General features: G+C 38.3%; 1 protein-coding gene across 1 annotated transcript in view; it reads right to left on the bottom strand.

The window, feature by feature from the left end:
- EPHA6 (EPH receptor A6) overlaps positions 1-18059 on the bottom strand; it is a 549557-nt gene that overhangs the window by 428672 nt on the left and 102826 nt on the right. Inside the window, exon 3 of the mRNA XM_025198213.1 lies at positions 13451-13786. Coding sequence (XP_025053998.1) covers positions 13451-13786 — 336 coding nt within the window. The remainder of the gene's footprint in view (positions 1-13450; positions 13787-18059) is intronic.

Consider the following 18059-nt stretch of genomic DNA (forward strand, 5'->3'; position numbering starts at 1 on the left):
TGAGGCCTCCTCCAACCCCTACAGCCTCACCCAAGCCTCCGGTGTAATATCAAAGCCTGAACACAAACTCGAGCCTCCTGGCTATAACTCAAACATAACGCTCTCTGGCTATAACAACTTAACTCCAAGCCATCAGGCTAAACCATGGTGCTCAAACCTCTCAGAGCTGCCATCCTTCTCTCAGCTAGAGCAGTTCCTGCATTGCTGTCCTCCTAGCTCCAGGAGCTCCTACCCCTCTGGCTGCTGGCAGAGAACTGGCAGCCTGGCATCAGCCCTGGGCTTTATGAGGGCCAGGCCCTGCCTCCTACAGGCAGCTAGCTCTCCTTAGTTGTCCTGGCAACCTGCAGCTGTGCTCGTTAAGTCCTGCCAGGGCTCTCTCTCCCTGGCAGTTTCTACTCCCTAGGAGCAGGCACTGAGGTGCCCTGCGACAAAGATTTAAACATATTTAAAAATATTAAATATTATAGAGTTCTGGCCATGGTCTGAAAGCTGCTAGGTTCCACAGAGAGCTAGCCATGCTAATGCGGCAAACCCTGGTTAATTCACTACTCCAAGGGGAATGCAAACATGGACAATTATCCAATCAGGAGCTGATAATTTAGGATAGAAGCTGGGGAGAATTGAAATAATGCTAAATTAAACCACAGTGGTGAATTATCCTACAGGCAAATTAACAAGAATTTACTTTGTAATCACTTTTTAAAATAAAATTCAGCTGCCACTGCAGTCAGAGAAAAGACCCTATATATTTTAATGAGAGTTGGGTTGTGACATCAGTCACGATTTGAAACTTAGCCTAGAAAACATGACAGATATTCTCATGCTTCTATCAGATTAATTAGCATCTTCAATCTAATAGTATATTGTTATATATAAACAATAGCTTCTATTACAACTGGGATTCTTACTGAGTGTTTTACTGCAACAGGTCAAAGATTAAATAAGCACAAAGATAAAACTAGACCCTCAGTCTTAGAGTTGGCGTGTCAGGGTCAATATGCAACCATTGTCGGGGGGGGAGGCAGGAAGGAAGGGAGGATAGTTTAATAAGGCTCTTGCATTAACACTTATTATATTAATAGATTCATAGATGCTAGGGTCGGAAGGGACCTCAATAGATCATCGAGTCCGACCCCCTGCATAGGCAGAAAAGAGTGCTGGGTCTAGATGACCCCAGCTAGATGCTTATCTAACCTCCTCTTGAAGACCCCCAGGGTAGGGGAGAGCACCACCTCCCTTGGGAGCCCATTCCAAACCTTGGCCACTCGAACTGTGAAGAAGTTCTTCCTAATGTCTAGTCTAAATCTGCTCTCTGCTAGCTTGTGGCCATTATTTCTTGCAACCCCCAGGGGCGCCTTGGTGACCAAAACCTCACCAATTCCCTTCTGTGCCCCCATGATGAACTTATAGGCAGCCACAAGGTCGCCTCTCAACCTTCAGTTGTGGAGGCTGAAGAGGTCCAGGTGCCCCAGTCTCTCCTCATAGGGCTTGGCCTGCAAGCCCTTAACCATACGAGTGGCCCTTCTCTGGACCCTCTCCAGGTTACCCGCATCCCTCTTGAAGTGCGGCGCCCAGAATTGCACGCAGTACTCCAACTGCGGTCTGACCAGCGCCCGATAGAGGGGAAGTATCACCTCCTTGGACCTATTCATCATGCATCTGCTGATGCACGATAAAGTGCCATTGGCTTTTCTGATGGCTTCGTCACACTGCCGATTCATGTTCATCTTGGAGTCCCCTAGGACTCCAAGATTCCTTTCCGCTTCCATGCCACGCAGCAGGTCATTTCCTAGGCAGTAGGTATGCTGGACATTTTTCCTCCCTAGGTGCAGCACTTTGCATTTCTCCTTGTTGAATTGCATTCTGTTGTTTTTTGCCCATTTGTCCAACCTGTCCAGGTCTGCTTGTAGTTGTTCCCTGCCCTCTGACGTGTCCACTTCTCCCCACAGTTTTGTGTCATCCGCAAACTTGGACAGAGTACACTTCACCCCCTCGTCCAAGTCGCTGATGAAAACATTGAAGAGTATCGGTCCTAGGACCGAGCCCTGCGGGACCCCACTGCCCACACCCTTCCAGGTCGATACCGACCCGTCCACTACGACTCTCTGGGTGCGACCCTCCAGCCAATTCGCCACCCACCGGACTGTGTAGTCATCCAAGTCACAGTCTCTTAACTTGTTCACCAGTATGGGGTGGGATACTGTACTGAAGGCCTTCCTGAAGTCTAAGTAAACAACGTCAACCCCTACTCCTGCGTCCAGGTGTTTTGTAACCTGGTCATAAAAAGAGACTAGATTAGTCAGGCATGATCTACCTGCTACGAACCCGTGCTGCTTTCCCCTCAGCATAATTCTTCCTGCTGGGCTCTCGCAAATGTGAGCCTTGATAATTTTTTCAAAGACTTTCCCAAGGATGGAGGTGAGACTGACTGGCCTATAGTTGCCTGGGTCCTCCTTCCTCCCCTTCTTGAAAATGGGGACCACATTGGGCCTTTTCCAAGTATTGACAAGTACAAAACTTCCCTATTGACAAGTACAAAACTTTAATTTCCTATGCTGTCCATCTGTTTCTTTGATCAACACTTACAGATGAAACCTAAAGGCAAATAATGTTTATTACATTTTATTTTTCTGCACTTACTTTTATTTATTTTTAAATTTCTACTTTCTACCTATTTTAAAATTTCTTAAATTATGGTTTAAGTGAAGTAATTTTTTTCCTGAAAAGTGACACAAAAGCATGCTAAATGTCAGGAACACATTTTTTTCCTTACTATAATAATACCAAGTAACACCTATAAATATCTAACAATAGACCATGAAAATATCAAATAGATGTCATATCAGTTAAGTTTTTCTTCAGCAAAAGAGAACTACAAGCCCAATAAAAGTAGAAAGAATGAGAGTAAATGACATTTTTAGCTTGGTATAAAATCTAAGAGTTAAGTACAAAAATGATTATCTATCTATCTAGATACCTGTTTTAAAGGTAGAATAGGTCCATCATCCTTGAATCACAGATTGAATGTCCCAAACCCATTATTTTCAGCTCCAAAACAATATTTTCCAGTCCTCATTGAAGTTCAATTTCAGTATAAAAACCAGTGCTTGATAATTTAGCAGAACAACCTATTTCTGAAAAATGAATGCCTTAGAGTTTAATATTTAGTATATATGAACCAGTCATCTGAATCAGTCCATTTGTTTTCCAGACAGATTTGAGTTAATAAAATAAAGTGGCCATTTAGTTCCAAAATGTAAAATCCCGTATTTGGAGACTGGCTTAACAACCTGTCAGTAACTTGCAGGGTCACACATTAGTTGCTTTGCATTGCATATCAAGTTATAATGTAAGAGTCACTCAGACAATATACTTCAATCTCTAACTGTTATATACAATTATAAATGCAAAGACTTAGAAAAGGTTTGTTAAACTTGTGGCCTGCAGGCTGCTTGCAGCCCATGAGGGGTTAAACTGCTGCCCCTGGACTCCTATGTGGGAGCAGTCTGCCCCATTGTTATGGCTGCAGCAGCTGCCAGGGGCTCCAGGCTCCCCTTCCCTCTGGCTTCCTCTTCCCCTTCCTGCCCTTGCCCAGGTTGCAGGAACAGGGATGTACAGTGTAGTGCAGCATTCAGTGCTAGTGGAGCCCACAGCCCAAGGTGCCTGAATGGCATAGTGTAGTGCGGGGGAAGCTAAGGGTGAGTTGGAGCACCTGGGTGCACAGCACAAGAGTTGGGGAATGGGGAGCAGCAGCAGGGCATGCCTACTGCAGCAGGGAAGCAGGAGGAACAACAGTGGAGGGGAAACTTGCAGTACAGTAGAGAGGGCATGCTGCTCTTATTGGAGCCTCTGTTAGTGTGGCCCAAGGAGTGTTCAGCCCCTGGCTACTTAGCAGTTAGACATCCCTGCTTTAGAAGCTGGTGCAGGTATTATTTGATTGGTACACAAAGCCAGACTTTTCAAAAATAATCTTTTACATACAAATAGATCCAACAAATAAAGAGAAATTCAGTAGTAATGAAGGCTTGAATGAAAACTGGAGTAAGTTAACAGGTTTTGCCAGGGTTCAAATTATAATTTGGCTCTTGTGGGGTCTACAAAAAAAATTGGGCTGCTCATCACGATGCTCTAATAGAATCAGAGACCTCCCTACGTTAAGATTTTCAAATCTTAGGGGAGGGCTCCTGTGACTTATGGCGGGGGGTGGGGTGGGGTGGGGAACTCAGCCCCTTTGAGCTCCCCTGTAATTCAAACCCTGGGTTTTGCAAATTGACTAGAGTAGGAAAACTGTTCCTACTTTTCCAAGCATATTGGAGGAGAAGAAAAGGACTACATCAGACTCAACCCAGTTAGCTCTAAGGAACACTGTGTGAGGGTCAGATACTACTCCCATTTAATTCAATAGAGATTTTTGTCCCTCACTCCCAATGAATCAAGGTTGCTCAATTCTGTAAATATGTGTTTCCTGTACACACCATAACATTTCACTTTTCTTACACTGGATATTCCAGTGCACAGGATAACACCCTTTTCCAAAAACAAATGGAACAAGAACAAAAACACAGGCAATCTGATATGCTGAATTATTGGGGGTAATTTATACAAATAAGTAATAATACATTAAAAAACAGTTACTTCAAATGTTCTTAGTTTGGTTCACATTTTGATAGAGCTCTGTGGGCTACTTCTGTTCCCATTCACAATCATGTACTATCCCTGTGCCCTGTATAGCAATTATGCACATGGAGAATATCATCTGGAATTATATCTGATGCATTTTTAATACAATTCAGCTACTGAAACACACAAAGAGAGAACTCTGCTTTAGAATTTGTAGCAATGTCTAAATATTTGATTTGACATGTACCCATTTAAAAGTTAAAATTTTAGGTTAAGTGAGAAAAAAAGGAAATAAATCACAATATAGATGCATATATCTACATATACACATGTGAAAAAGCACTTCCCTTTGGATGCTATAAACTATGGTAATAATAAAGGAAGCTTTGTTGATTACAATTAGATTTTCTGTTGTACACTTGGTATTGTTCAGTAATACAATAAAATTGTCTTTTATTAAGGGTGGACTTTCCTCCCCCAGTAAACCTTTCAAATCTTTGACACTCACTTAACAAAGTTAACACTAGTCACTTATGCCCGGGGGTTAAGGAGGACAACACATATTTGAAAATGAAATACTCTGTGCATGTTTCCTAACTACTGTTAAATCTTTTTATAGAGAAAATTTGTTATATTTTCCTAGGGAGGCAAGTTTGATTTTTTTCTAAGGGTGAAAGCATATTAAAATCTTCAATCTAAGTATGTTGCTAGCAGACAGATATCTCTCATTATAAAACCTGGGCAGGAACAGATGAGAGCTTGTTATTAGAAATACTTTTTTTAAACTAACTCAACTGTAAAACAAATAGAATTCTTAAGCTTTGGAAACCTCATGTAATTTTGAATATGCTTTCAACTTTATTTCAATGTGCACAACTTAATACTATCATACTATATAAAAGAAAACTGTCTCCAAACTGCAAGCCTAAGGCAAATCCAGATGGAAGAGAAAAGGAAAGGAAAAGAGAAGGGTTGCTGTGTGTAATGAAGAAACTACATTTAAGAAGCAAATGAATCAGAGCAACCTGCTACCAACATAATTGCTTTAAAGACCCCGTAGCAAACATCAGCAGAATTGGTTTGTAATTTACCATGTCCTTCACTTTGAACATGCTCCCTAAAGGTTTATGTGAAAGTCATGACATCTACAAACACAATTTGTTTCAGATTGACTAGCCATGATTAATGTCTTCCTTTACTGCCTTTGACCAAAATAATTCCTCTTGCCAAGAAATAAGCAGAAGTCTTCATTTTGCTCGTCATGCACTAGGAATACCATAGGTTTTTCTTAATAAAATACCTTTCAGAAATGTCTAGGTAAATTTTGAAAACAGAAGGTTGCTTGTGTAACTCTGAAGAATCTCAGAAGTCAGTCAATTAAGATTTGTGGCAAAGGTTTCTAATTACTGAAGTCATCATCTTACATCTGGAATCTCTTGTATCCAACCCTGGATACAATATTTAATGATGATTCTTCTAACCATACTTTATTCACTGTGAAAGGTTCCAACAGAATACATGCATTTGATTACCTTAATATGGTTCCTAGCTGAGTACAGTGTAACAGAACAAATAGATTTATTTAGCATTATTTTAGAATCATCCAGGATGATGAATATACATCTTAATCCCTTAAGGCTTGATCATATGAAGTTCTGAATGCCCATAACACCCACTGACTGCAATAAGGACAATAAAAAAAATAAACTTAAAATCCAAATTTCTTCCTTTGACACTACAAATAAATATAAAATGTTTAGTTTATTCTCTTCTTTATAGATGTCCCCATTACATATTAAAATGGAACAATTGTAATGTTGTTGTGAAACGTATCATTAGTTAAGCAGCTTGGAACCAGAATTTTAGTTATTGAAACGTAAAGAGCTAAATCCAGTTGGAAATCTTCTTCATATGGTGATCATTAATTATTGCAATTAATAATATACCAAAGAATCAAAAACATTTGAAACACCAAAAGCCCCCATATTGATGGGAACACCAGAGAGAAATATTTTGCAAGGCACCAACTACCTAACGCATAACATGCATTTTCATTCAGTTTAGCTTCTCATGTTGCCTTAGTTAAAGAAACATTACTCAAAGCGGTGTACATTCTTGCTGATCAAATTGATAATACTGGTATACAAGGCATTAGTGTAACAGAATCATATTGGTTTCTGCTGTATTAAACAAACAGCAAAACATATATGCCTGCCAGATCAAAAAAAGAACAATTTTGGTAAGTAAAAAAAATCATAAATTACAGCTCTTAAGAATATCAAATGAGACTGGCTTTAAAAACAGTATCTGTCAGTAATTACTACACATTGGGTCGAGTATTCTGTTTCTCTCATAGGACTCTCTACATTCCCATTTACTATGATCTTACATTCTTTTTAGAAAATATGAAGATTGTTTTTCTCATTTTAAGCAATTAAAGAACTCAATGTACTTCATTTTTAGATTTCTTAAAACAAGGCTGTATAGATCCAAATACAAAACCAGCAACAAAGTAAATCCTGTTTGAAAATCTGAAATGTTTATACAACCAATGCAAATTCTGTCTCTATGTATTCTCTTACAGGACAAAGGATCAACTTATATTTACAAAGGCAATATTAACTGTCATCTATATTTGGCTTGCCGCAGGTCTCCAGCAGATGCATAAGGAGTTTAGTCATGTCCAATGTACAAATAATTGAAGTATTTTGAAGTAATCAGCAGACCTAAATATATAGGGGGAGCTCAATATCCTCTCCCTGAAATAGTACTCCAAAGCCGAGAATGTGAAGACCTTGCAGTGTGATCTCCACAGGCTTGAGAATCAAGACCTGTTAGTTGCAACCAGCAGTTTCTCTACAGACTATACATTCTTTGGGTGTGTCCCCATGAGTAGAAACATGTGTTCCCCTATAGACAAATACAGCGCACATATTTGTGCCACTGCTACTTGTCCCCGGGTATGCCCTTGCACACGCACTCTGGTGCATGGCAAACTGTCCTGAGTGGGGTAGGGGAGGTTGAAGGATCCTTACCTGGGATCCTGGGGGCCTCCCGGGGCTGCAGTGGTGGCAATCCAGGTGCACGGAGCTTGGCCGGCACCTGGAATGTGGCTCTGGCTGGCTAGGCTCAACTTTCTGGTGGATTTCCTGGTAGCTAACTTGCTGCCTTATGCAGCATGGAGAATGGATACGCATGCACTGTATCTGTTTCACGGTGCCTCAAAAGGTTTTGAGACACTGCAAACAGCACATTCTTGCTCATGTTGATGCGGCCTTAGATGCATATACATAGAGTTTCATACACTGAAGCCAGAATTTCTTGCACAGTGTTGAAGAAGGCTTTTCACAAAACTGCATAACTGGTGTTTGAAAAGTAAAAACTATAACAAAGCTTATAATTGGTTTAAAGAAAGTGCATTAAATAAAAAGAAAAAAGTTAAAAGATAACTTTCACCATGTTCAGAGAACAGCCAGTCTCCGCAGTCTGGGTTACAATCCATTTAGATGTTGACCTACTTTAAGAAGTGTGGTCCCAAAGAAGGGATCTAATTTGAAACAGGTGATCTCAGCTAGAAGTTCTCGATAAGGGAGACACCAAAGGAGATATTGTAAGTCAAGCAACACATTGTTTTCTGGCCTCTGTTGTTATAATTTTTTTTCTGTTTTTTCTTCTGTTATCACTTAAATTATCTGTTAAAGAAGCAAGTCTTAAGTACTTTTAAGAATCTTACAGCATACTCTCAAGTGTGTTTGGAAACTTTAGTAATTACAATTGTATTGGTATCTCATTCTCTCAAACAGCACTATGAGAAACAAATATTCACATTTAGCATACTATTTTTTTTACTGTTTTACACCACGATTTTAGTGACTAACACTAAAATTTAAGGAACAAAATGACTTGATGTTCAAGACACTTACTCATTCTAAAACACCACCTTACTTGCCCACAAAGAACAGGCATCCAAGCCTACTCATGTTTGTCCTTATTTGGCACAAGAACCCCCTAAAATACAAAACTCAACTGAGCCTCAACTGTGTACTTAGGATCAAGGTCTCAGTGCATGAAGGCTTCTGCATTTATTTTTTCAGAAGCTGGAATGTTTGCTTGTCTGTTTTTTGATTTCTCTAGCATGGAAGGACCTTTGACACAACATGCTAAATTGATGAGCTTTTGAAAAATGGCAATATGTCTTTGTAACTTAATTTCACAGATCTCAAGAATGATATAAGCCCCATTCCCCCAACCTCATCATGTATATTAATGTTTTCATGGGCATTCATTATCATATATGTAATGAAAACAGTCTCATGTTATCCCTGCATCATTTTAAATGCAGAGTACCAAACACAGCAGGACAAACAATATACATTAAATAATAATATTAGACAAATTTACTATTTAGAATAGACTCAGAATTTTACTAATTTATTACTTGAAATTGTTTGGTTTTAACTTAAACTTCTCAGGTTGGGGGAGCCCATCAGCTACCCCTGTCCAGCACCTGTCAACTCATGTGGCAGGCGGCCCATACAGCTATGCAGGCTGGACAGGTTTAAACAACCCAGCCTTGGGCTTCATCTCTCAGCTCTGACATGCCACATGTTCAAATTAATGTACAGTATTTATTGTGGGATATCTTTGTGGCTAGTTTGCCATTTTATCATATCATAAATTGCTTGAAGGTAAGGCATTTTACAATTCATGGTATGATTAATGCATCACTTGTGCCATACATATAAAAATGTCTCAGATACTTTTAAAATACCTGTTACTTTAATGTTTCAGTTTGGAAACAATAACATTAAAAGCAAAAGTGTCTTCAACTTCTTGCATTTTTGGTGTGCAAATGGTCATCTAATTTGCACTGTGTTGTCTTTACTATCTAACTGGGAAATAAATTTTTATAGGCAGCGAGAGATATATCAAAGATACTGCATTATGGTCACATATCTGACACTAGTGTAAAAATATAGTCAAAACAAATAATTGCGAACACATTCTCTTTTTGAGACTTCTTGAAAATGGGGGGAACAAACAAAACACCTACAAACCAAAAATCACTTTCATGAACGTTTGCAGGGAATGAATAAAAAGGGAAATGAATACTATCAAAACAATTTCACATTTCCTATCCCAATTAAAAATTTCAGTTTGTATAGTATTTGCTGAGATATGGTAGTACTTTAATCAATAAATCATAAAGGCAACAGATATATAATAAGGCCAACTTTTTGCAGGACTACTCTGTTATGTGAACCTAATTTCAGAATAAGATGCTGCTTTCTTTTAGTCTCTGATTGTACTCATTGTTAGAAGGGAGATTATCATTTTATCTCTTTGGTGGGGCCTATGGTTTTAGTATGATTTTTGTATATCCTGAATATAGAGAAGTGGATGAATCATTTGGAATGAGTTAATTTGTTCCATAAGTATGTATTCTCCCTTTGATCCACTCACAAAACTCTGCTTACTAATTGGGGTAGAATACTCCACCTCAGTTTCCAAGCATGCCCTGTGGTACTCTTCATTATATTAACTTAGCCAGCAAAATGCCAGAGGCCATAATTTATCAAACAAAAATAAAAAGAAACTAGTGATTTTGCTTATATAAAGAATAATCTGTTAGCTTGAAATAAGACATCAAAAAGCAGAAATCATGAAAAGGAAATAAATCCAACTTGGGCCAGATTTTCAGCTGGTGTACATTAGCATAGCTTTATTATATGGGTGAATATCTGACCCTTAATCTTGACAAGGACACATTAGGGTATAGGGAATGTTTTGTATAATTATAAAGTAAGAATTCTGCACGGCATGAGCATGTAGTAGAAATCTGAAGTAATAATACCTTGTTATGTAACTTAATATTATTGAACATACACTGAAAGGGACAAATGCTCAACTAATTATGTTAATTAAAAAGGATAGATGATGGATTTTTTTAGATTAGTACTACCAGAATAACTCCCTACACACTAAGATAATAAAGTGGTGTTATTCCAAAGACAGGCCACGATCCGGCCATATTGACTTCTATGCGTATACAGTGCATAATCATTTAAGCTCTACTCACACACTATTAATTTCAGAAGGACTAAGTATGTGAATAAAGGTTGGAAAACTGTGTCCACTGTATGGTAGCCCTGTTGGATGACACAACAAAGGTGGTGATCAGAGAAATTACACTTGGTGAATATAGAAAAAATATGGTATTTACTTACATAAAACATTTATTTCCCCTGAAAAATCATCCCTGCAAGATTAAGGTGTGTACATTAAGCAGAGAAGCAGATTTTCTGCCCTGGATAGAACCATCCTGCTTAATTCCTGCTTCACAGTGCTACAGCTGTAGTATTACTATTCAGGCAGCTTCAGGAATCAGTTGACTTAATGGATCATTGTTCTCCACTTCAGAGGTGTTAATGACTGCCTCTCCTTTTTAATAGTCTTGATATTTCACTAATCAATCTAACATATTTTAGAGTAATTTTGCTATCTGCACCTGGTTTCTGTCCTCCTATTTCACAGCCTAAGCAGGAAATGGAGAGTGAGGCATCTGAAGATTAGGCTCTGCCCCTGCTCTATTCAACCCCAACTCTGAAAAAAAAATGTTTTTTTCATTCTGCCTTTCAAAAATAAGGTCCATATTATATTTTGGGGTATATCGTACATGAGAAAATATGTACCGCAATTGAGGTAACATAATATAATGTTTCATTCAAAAGTTTCTATGCAATTCAGAAACATTAATACTCACTTTACTAGACAAGTGTACCCCTCTGTGTTCTTTGTTTCTCTCAGGTCAGATTTTTATAACAAATTTCCAATTTTCTAGCATAGTCACCATTTTTATCTGTGCCTAAGCAGAAGTTCATAAAAAATGTTTATTGTTTTTTCTAAATAATTTCCATCCAACAAAACTTAATTAATTTTCTTTCTAGGCATATTTCTTATTGACATTATCTTTCTCTCTTTATCTTTTTAAATATATAAGCTACCATTCTCACAGTTTTATATAACTATAGAATTTCTAAGCCTGCAGAAATGGCTTTATCTTTATAAATATGTTTTATAGAAGCTTGTCATTCCATTTATCACAGTGCCTCTTCCTACAAAACTGTCTTTTTATATCCAAATAAACTGATGTATATTCTGAACATCTTACTTTAAATTCTCTGAAGTTTTTCCAGTAATGCTTTTAGTAATATAATAATTATTGTGTGGAGTGCAGAAAGAGTACATTCCTAGGATTTACCATCAGGATGTAATTGATTATCAAGCCATAGCTCTTTTCCCTATTTCCTAAAATACAAAATTTTGTTATACAGGATAAAGATAGCAGCAAAAGATATATTATTTAAAAAGGAAAAAAAACCCACAAAATTTTGGTTAACTACAGCTCAATACGCTGTGTTCAGACAGCTGTTTGCCATTTTAAAAGTAAAACACATCTCTAGTGACCTCCTTCTGTGCACACTCAATAACATGCATTTAGCACTGGCTAGCAGTACCTCTAAAAGTAAGTACATATAGGAATCACTTCTAATACAGATCTTTTGCTTTAATGAGAATAGAAAGGAGGGTTTTTTGGGGTTTTTTTTAAAGCTTTTTTTGTTCCAAGCATCGTATTAAGGGTAGGCAAATAGATTCTGTGTGTCTTATTTCTGTGAAGATTTATTAACAAAGCACGTCATTAACATTCGTATGCCATGATGTTTGTTTCCTGAAACAGAAACAAATCATAAAACTCTCTCACCAACAAAGCTGCCTGTCCCAGATATGCAGGTGGACAGAACCTTGCAAGGTTAACAGGTGCAGGAATTAGTGCCTTCATGCAAACAGAACCTCTCTCTGGGTCCACTCATTGGACATTATTAATACTTCTACAGTAGCACTTCCAGTTTTGAGAAAACTTATTACCAAGTACTCTGCTGACTTAAACTTTAGATTCTATTAGTTTCTCTTTTGTAGTAAGAACCTCAGCTTCAGTTACAATGTCATAGCACGGTAGGTGAAAAAAATTTCTAGAACAAATGTCAGCAAGGGATAATTCTAAAGGAACCTTTTGATCTACAGCAACACCAACCAGAAGATACTACTGAAATAGTTTATTTTGTTGGTCATAGCTGGTATCCCTATTGGCAGTAGTGAGGAAAAGAAAAGAAAAAAAAGTAGAAGTAAAAGATAAAAGAACTCTTTTAGTTTATTTTATCTCCCATAAATTATCTCAACATGAATTTAGCTATAAAAAAATTAAAGCTGAAGAAAAAGTGAAGGATTAACAACATTTAGGATGTCATACTTTTACCCTTTAAGAAATGTGAAATTAGTGCATAAAAAGTATAATGCTCTACTCCTTTAAAATGGTTAGTTGCTGTGTTTTCCATAAAGTGGACTCTGATACATTTTTTTGCATCCTAACTAACACTTCTATCACTTTTATTAATAAAGACAAGTTAACCATTCAAAATAAATTGTTACCTCTAACCCTAAACAAAACCATTGTCCAATCTAGCAGTTCCAATTTTTCTAGCTGTAGGCCCAGTTTCAGGAAAGCTTCTGCATTCTGGAAGGGTAATTAAACATGCACTTAAACATATGTTTGAATCCACTGGGAACAATTTTGAGGGGGGACAAGTACCTTCAGGCAATGTGAGCTAAGAGTACCACCCTGGAAAGAGATATTTATTGGCTTCTAACAATTTGTAACACTTATTACTCTTTGCTTCAAGTGCCACTGAAACAAGTGATGTCCATAAACCCCCCCCCGAATGCACTGAACAGTCACAGTAACTGATTCATAGTAAAAAAAAAAACAACTTACCATCTTGATCTGTGGTAACTGTGATAGCTGTGAACTGCTTGGGAGAGAAACTCAGCTCTGAAACTCCATTCATGGCTTCTATTTCAAAGGTGTAATTCACATGAGAGACAAAGTCAAGTACAGTCACAGAGGAGTTGATCAGGCCTGTGTGTCTTGGGATGAAACGGATGCCTCCACCACATATCTCACATTGGTTGGTGTCTGACCCACACTTTTTGCAGATTACACTGTAGGTTAGATCTTTTCTCCCTCCTGTGTCACTGGGCGGGCTCCATTCCAACATAAGGGCTGTTTCATTAATGTTAAAAATCACATTCCTTGGAGCAGAAGGTGGCCCTAAAGAAAATAAGAGCCAGTTAAACTATAGGTGTGATAAATCAAAAATCCACACTAAATATGTATTAGGGCAGTGGGGAATCAAAAACGCATGTTGCTTATTTTATTTCCGTTATGATCAGCTTTTTCAATATCTTTCCAGTGTTATAGAAGATTTTAAATAAATTAGACAAAAACCTTCGTACATGTATAAAAGGAGTGATTCCGCACAGCCAGGAAGATAGACTAAAATAATTTTTATTTTTTAATGTACAATTGTTATGATTCTACAGCTCATCCAGGAAATGGAAGCTGTATCAGCACAACTCTGAGTAGTAGTCTGGGAGACTATTCAGAACTGATTTACAGGAAATCATGCCATTTGATGACCCACCCACACCATGATCATTATTATTAGTGATTAAATTATTAGTAGTATTTTATGTAGAACTGAGACCCAAGAGAATCCTGGAGTACAGTGTTACAGCTAGATTAACAGTTGCAGAATTCAATGTTTAAAATGAGGACACTAAAACCATAGGTAGGCAAATGCGTAAGAATGGACTGATTTTGACATGTATGGAAGTCCCATTCATTTCAATGAATGCTTCATGTGCTCAGGAACCAGACAGCTGAGAAGGATACGTAACTCAAGCTCCTTTGAACATATCAGTCTCTCATAACTAAAAGTCAAAAATCAAGGTTGGTCTGTGCATTTTGTAGATGACCAAATTCAAACATGGTTCAGGAAAGCTCTTGTGTAACTGGGCCTCAAGGTAGTAGCATGACCAGGGATGAGAGCTCTGGGTTGCTGGAACGGAGGCTTAGGTGCCAGAATGGATGCAGCTATTTTGGTACCTCCACAGCTACAGGCTCAGGCTGTGTGGCTTTGGGGCAGGAGCCAGGTGGAGGTGCATGGAGGCTCTAGCATCCTGGCAACTAAGTGCTTGGGGGAAGGCGCAGGAAGTGAAGACAGTGGGATGCCTCCCTCCTCCTCTTTCCATCACTGTCAACTTGACGATTTTATTAAGAATTTTATTTCTTTACTTAGCTTGACATTCAGCAGAGCTTGTTGGCAGTACAGGTAAGCAGCTTAACTCCTTGGCTGGGGAATACCTTCCCCCATAGCCACCAGGACCCTAGATCTGCCTTAGCTACTTCCTGGATTCTGGACACTAACTTGAGTCTGTAGCTGCCCCAGGGTACAAATGCTACCAGGTATGCCTCAGGCCTCATGTTCTTCATCCCCCAAGGCATCATAGCAGCTCACTACATCTCCACCTCAAGGTATATGAATGGTCCCTCCCACCCAGAGGCACACCTCCAGCAACTCCTCAATACCTGGCTCTTCTTGTACAGTCACAGGAAAGCACATAACCTTGCTTGAGATATCTTGGACATTAGTTTCTCCTTCCATTCATGCCCAGGTCTAGGTTGACTACAGCTGTCCTGTTCCTTGAATCTTCAGGGAGTGCAATAAGTGATCTTCCCCAAATCAAGTTTTTTTTTGAGAAGCTTCCTATTAAAAATTGTTGCATCCCAGGTTTTATTCCTTTTTCAAGATTCAGATGAGAAAGACACCCACTTATTTGTATGAGTTGAATATTTAGTGAGCTTGCTGCAGAAATGCACTCAACTCCTTAGAATGGAAATTACAGAACACTTTGGGATTGTCTATCACACAATAGTTGTTATGGCCCAGGAACTCTAAGGTTCCCAAAGGTAATCCCAAGGAAGATGTCTAGCAATTTTTATAAATAACTGGGATTTCTCTGATGCTGGTTCAGTAATCCAAGTAACTGGCAAATGAGAAATATTAGGAATAAAAGGGCAGAGGTACAATGTTTTCTCCTCTCTATAAACAGAAGGGTTGAAATAGAGAGAGCTTGGAGTGGGGGTGGATACAGGGCAGATTTCTTGAAGATCTTAAGGAGTCAAAGGGTAAGAGTCAGATTATCAGTCCCTCTTCCCCAGTGATGACCATGAAGATTGTATTTGGTTGAGGAATGGAGAAGGAATGAAGAACAACTTCTGGTTAGGGAACAGTAGAACATTCTTCTCAGGGTAATTTTGGGCTGCATAAAACTTAAATCTCCGTGTGAAACTCTAGATGAGCTGCAAATGACTGACTGAAAACTAACCCAGCATTATTCCACATATTGCCAACATGAACTGAATCTTGGTATTGACTTCCTGTGCAATGTTAAGAAATTCACCTTAACTCCTTACGTATTGATTTTTAGAAACGCATGTTAAATCATGGCAGAAAAACATATACTAAATAGCTGGAGTGAAGCATATCAAAGAGGATGGGGCAAAGGCAAAAATTATACCCAGTTTGAGTAATTAAATTCTGCTCTCTCTCTCTTTGATATGACTGTATTTCAGTGAAGCACTTAATGACACAGATTTTTCCAGAGCTACTTTTGGATACAAAAACAAAATAGACTTACAAAATAATTTGGAAGAAATGAAGACATATCAATATTCAAAGCCTTGATGACTAGCTCCTAAAAAATGTCAGAAGAGTATATAAGCTTCAGACTGGCATTCTTTTTTTAATTCAAGAGTTGACAAAACATTATATTCCAAGTTCTCGAAATAAAATCAAAGTGCACTTCAGTTGCTTAGTGAATGGTTGGCAGGGTTTTAAGTTTACACATGACTTATTATTTATCATGCCACAGTCCCCAAAGTTTCATTCTTATAGCTTTTCATGATTTATAACACTCGCCACTTAACTACAAAGTTTGAGATGCTTATTTAAATTTGAGTTGAGACAAAGCATTTTATCGCTTTGAAAATCATGATGCAGATTTAAAGATCTTTTTTAAACATCAGTCAGTTATTCCAGCCAGCTCTAAAATAAAATTTATTGAATACAACAGGTTGAATGGAACATACAATCAATCCTGAGGGGATTAAGAATTCAAAACCATATAGTTATTTATAACAATTTAAAATCAAGCCAGAACATTAGAGAAGAACAAGAATGCACTTCTCTGCCCCCCAAACTTGTTGAAGTCCAATTTTCTGTAGTTGAAACATAGGGTAAGCCCTTCTGTCAAAGCCAAGGAGTGGCACCTAATCAGAATTTAGAAAGGAGAACAGAGTGGGTAAGACTGATTATTATGTCAGAGCTTACAAATCTTAGTAAATAAATCTGACTTAGATATTTTAGGAACAAAATTATATACAAAACAGACAGGAATTAAACCATCAGCTAAAAGTATTTCTAAATGTTTTTGAAATATTTGAAAATCTGTTGTAGGCTTGATGCTTTAATTTTTTTTAAATCGAAGTCACTTGATATAATGCAGAAATAATACCTTATAAAATGAGCTGCTCAAGTCTTTTTGGCAATGTGCAACTCAAGAGTGGTATAATCTGGTTTATTAAAATACTGTGTTTTAAAGATGATTGAATATTTATTCAAAATATATATTCAAAGACAACACAGTTATATCTCTTACTGTACTTACAGAAATCTGGTTTATACAGACGTACAGTAAAAAATATGCAGTTTAATAATAGACCAGGACTGTAGTAGCCAAATAAAAACTCCACCTATATAACGTGCAGCGAGGCTGCTCTGACATGCTGTAATTACAGTGCATCAAAGCAGACACAATTAATCAAGTCTGCTGGAGCATGGTAATTACTGCGCTCCAGCAGACTCCACTGTCGTGTATCAACGTCCCCACGCTGAAAAATGGTGGCCTTTTTTCAGTGCAGGGATATTGATACACATGATGCTCCAGGCACTTTAATTAGAGTGACTCTCAAAGCCACTCTAATTAAAGCACTTCTAGCCCTCCCCCGACACTCCCAGACCATATCTATCAATGCCCTCAGTGTTTATCAACACCAAGGCATCTCCCCCTATTTCTTTTCATTTTTACCTTTACCCCAGACTTTCAGCAGGTCTCTCCTCAACTGTACATCAAAAAAAGGTTATATATCCTTGCTATACAATAGGGTTGTGTGAACCTTCAGGTGCTGATTCAATTCGGAGGCGATTCAGCCCCATTTGGTGGCCGAGTCTCCAAATCCAAATCAAATCAGGGGTCCAATAAAAAGGTCCAAATTGATTCAAAGCTCTCCAAATCAATTCAGAACAAATTCAGAGAGCTTCGATGATTTGGCCAGTCCCCATCCACTGCAGCAGGCTGCCCCATCCGGCCCCAGCTCCTGAACATGAGCCTGCAGTGCGACGCTGCGGTTAGTAAAGCGACCAAAATGCTGGCTTGCATCCATAGATGCTTCTCAAGCAAATCCCGGGACGTCATTCTCC

Source organism: Alligator sinensis, unplaced genomic scaffold (genome assembly GCF_000455745.1).
Source record: "Alligator sinensis unplaced genomic scaffold, ASM45574v1 scaffold19_1, whole genome shotgun sequence".
Taxonomy (NCBI): Eukaryota; Metazoa; Chordata; order Crocodylia; family Alligatoridae; genus Alligator; species Alligator sinensis.